Raw genomic sequence first — 2,788 nt, 5'->3', positions numbered from 1 at the left:
TACACTTGACAATGTTTTGAGATTATGTTTATATATACTGAAAAAAAATAAGTTGGTAGGTACTTACGTAGGTTGATAGGTAGTAATATTTTTCAAATATTTTTTTTATAATACCTCACAATACTCACTTAAAAACAATGATAACAAACAAACGATTAATAATTTATGTATATTTTACAAAAAATTGGGATTATGTATATTTTTACTGTAAGTAAGTGTGTGGGTACCTAACCCCTTAATCCTTTATAGATTCATATAATATACATATTATTAAACAATAATTTACATTTTATAGTATAAAGTACCTATATATTGCTAATTTTGTCGGATCGCAGTTGAAGCCTCGGTAAAATTGTACTTACGTATTATATAAAAAAAATAGTCTTTAGTTTATATGTTAAATTTTTAATTATTATAAGTAATAATTATTGCGATATAGTTTATAATTTTTCATGGTTACCTATTCTAAATAATAATGGTTCGTTGTATAAGAAAACTAGGTACTTTAAGAACTTTACAGTGTTAAGGACGTATTTTTTAACTCAGTGCGGCACTAAAAACAATTCTCAATAAAGCGTAATTATTGTTATAAGTAAATTAATCTACAATGCGAAATGACTTGTGGATAACTCATGCATTTGGTCTTAGTAGGTACCCGTTTTGTCAATTTCTCTCCATCTGCATGGATAGAGAAAGGTTTTTCTCCAATATCTTTGAGAAGACCTGACTTTGCTTACAAGCCTTACAGCATCATCAATACAACAGCGCGCACGCTCAATATTCTTCGTCGCACGATCAGGCTTCGCGGCAAAAACAAGTTCGTCGGTATCTGGTAGTTGAGCGCGAGCCCAACACGCTTATGGCGCGAGCTAAAAGCGCGCCGCGCATGCGTTACCCTCTCCATACCTCTGAAAACTCGAGAGAGGGGATACGCGCATAAAAGCAACCTGTTGCTTTGATTGGAAAATCACTCCCAGTGCGCCGTCTGTCGTAGCGCACGTCTACGCACGGAGCTTTTATATTTTGACAACTCGCGTAGAGCTTTTTTTGACCAAATCAAAACAAAACAAAATTGTTTTGATTTTACTTTTTGTTTGATAATTGTATATTAAAATCGTATAAAATGTGTGTAAGTAAGGAAGGTGAAACACCGCAGTCCCCTGTGAAGACCAAAATTTCTCCAGATAACGTTGGAGATGATGTACAGCCACCCAGGTCTCCGTGGGCGAAATTGTTGTTCAGACAGGTATGTTACTGAGCTTTCTTTCTTGTGTTGCTTTGGGGCAAGTTACTTACGAAGCTAGCCAACGGGTAGCAATCTTTATAATGATCGTGTCAGTACAGACATTTATTTATCGTTTGATTTTGATGGGCGTACTTATAGTGTATGTACACTTTCAATCATCGTCAAATTAAAATACTGACATGTTGTTACTTTATGTGCTCCTGAGTTACTTAGTAATTACATGTCTGTCACTTGTATAGATTATTCATTTATTCAATAAAAATGTCTGTGAATAAAATAATATTAACATTTTATTATAATATTATTATTCTTCGTTGAATGGTGAATCTAATTTAATACTCTTCTAATGATATGACATTAAATATCACTTCTTAAACAACCTAATGTCATTTTCTTAGATGACTCATTAATAATAAAAGACAAATTAAACTAATTTTATATCTCCTTGTTGTTTCAGGCATCCAATCGGAAATTATCCAGAAAGATAGTACCCAGCGCCAAAGTGAATCTCAATAAATACTGGACGAAGTTTGGCGATCTACTTGCATCTCCGTCTTCAAAGAACAACTTGTGCAGCCGTCTTTCTAAATTGACTGTGGAAGATGACATTTCACGGGTTGATGCCAAGAAGAGATTAACCTTTGAAGACGAAGAAATCAATTGCAATGAGTCTGCCGAGTTCCCATCACACATTCAAAATGAACAAGCCAGGTTTCTCATTATTGACGACGACCAAAACGAATCCGATGATAACCTGGCCAATGAAATCAGAGAGATTTGTTACTCGAGAATAATAGATTGTAAGTGCTTGAATACGTAATTTTATGAACAGTGTTTAAAATATTTTGTAAATAATGATTAGTTTTAGTGTGTGTTTTTTTTATTATAATAACTAATTATTAATTATAACTTTTACAGTAAAGTTTACCTATAGAATTTGATACATCATTTTCAGTTATCACCGTGTAAGATGTCAGTATTAACACAATACTTTTGATTCGTCAATTTTATCACAGATTTAATCTACATATATTTTTATAAACTTATTTTTAGAATGTATGTAACATATTTCAACTAGAATATACTGATAAATTGTAATTATTTTAATATTTAGATAATATTTATTACTTTATTGCGAGAATCAATCGTCTTCCATACTATTTTACGTTAACTACATAAAAGCTTTTAAACATTGCTGATTTATTTTGTTTACTCGACAATTTATTAATGCTTACTGTCTTTCATAAGTACCTATATATTAATAGTTGTTCTCCATAACTTTTTGTTTGCACATTTAATACATTTTATTAATTTGGTAAAAAAGCTTTAAAAATATAACGCACGTTTTGTTTTAAGGTTGCACTTTATAAACAATGATTATCAATATTATTAATTGTTTGCTTTAATAAAACTTTACTGTTTTATTATCATAGTCTTAAGTTTATAATAAAAACAATGTCTTCCATTAGAAATATAATATTAAAATATTCTGGCAGGTGAAACACTATTTCATTAAAAAACTCGTTAATTTTTTACATCACA

The 2,788-nt window shown here is 30.8% G+C and overlaps 1 protein-coding gene across 1 annotated transcript; it reads left to right on the top strand.

The window, feature by feature from the left end:
• The first annotated feature begins 969 nt into the window (after positions 1 to 969).
• On the top strand, positions 970 to 2,214 carry LOC147067972 (uncharacterized). Its single transcript, XM_085952224.1, has 2 exons — positions 970 to 1,246; positions 1,704 to 2,214. The coding sequence occupies exons 1-2, from the start codon at positions 1,124 to 1,126 to the stop codon at positions 2,064 to 2,066; spliced, it is 486 nt and encodes a 161-aa protein (XP_085808350.1). The 5' UTR covers positions 970 to 1,123; the 3' UTR covers positions 2,067 to 2,214.
• The last annotated feature ends 574 nt before the right edge of the window (positions 2,215 to 2,788 follow it).

Source organism: Rhyacophila brunnea, unplaced genomic scaffold, assembly GCF_057557595.1.
Source record: "Rhyacophila brunnea isolate RB1 unplaced genomic scaffold, BYU_Rbru_1.0 scaffold_3, whole genome shotgun sequence".
NCBI lineage: Eukaryota > Metazoa > Arthropoda > Insecta > Trichoptera > Rhyacophilidae > Rhyacophila > Rhyacophila brunnea.
This window is presented reverse-complemented; position numbering and strand designations above follow the sequence as displayed.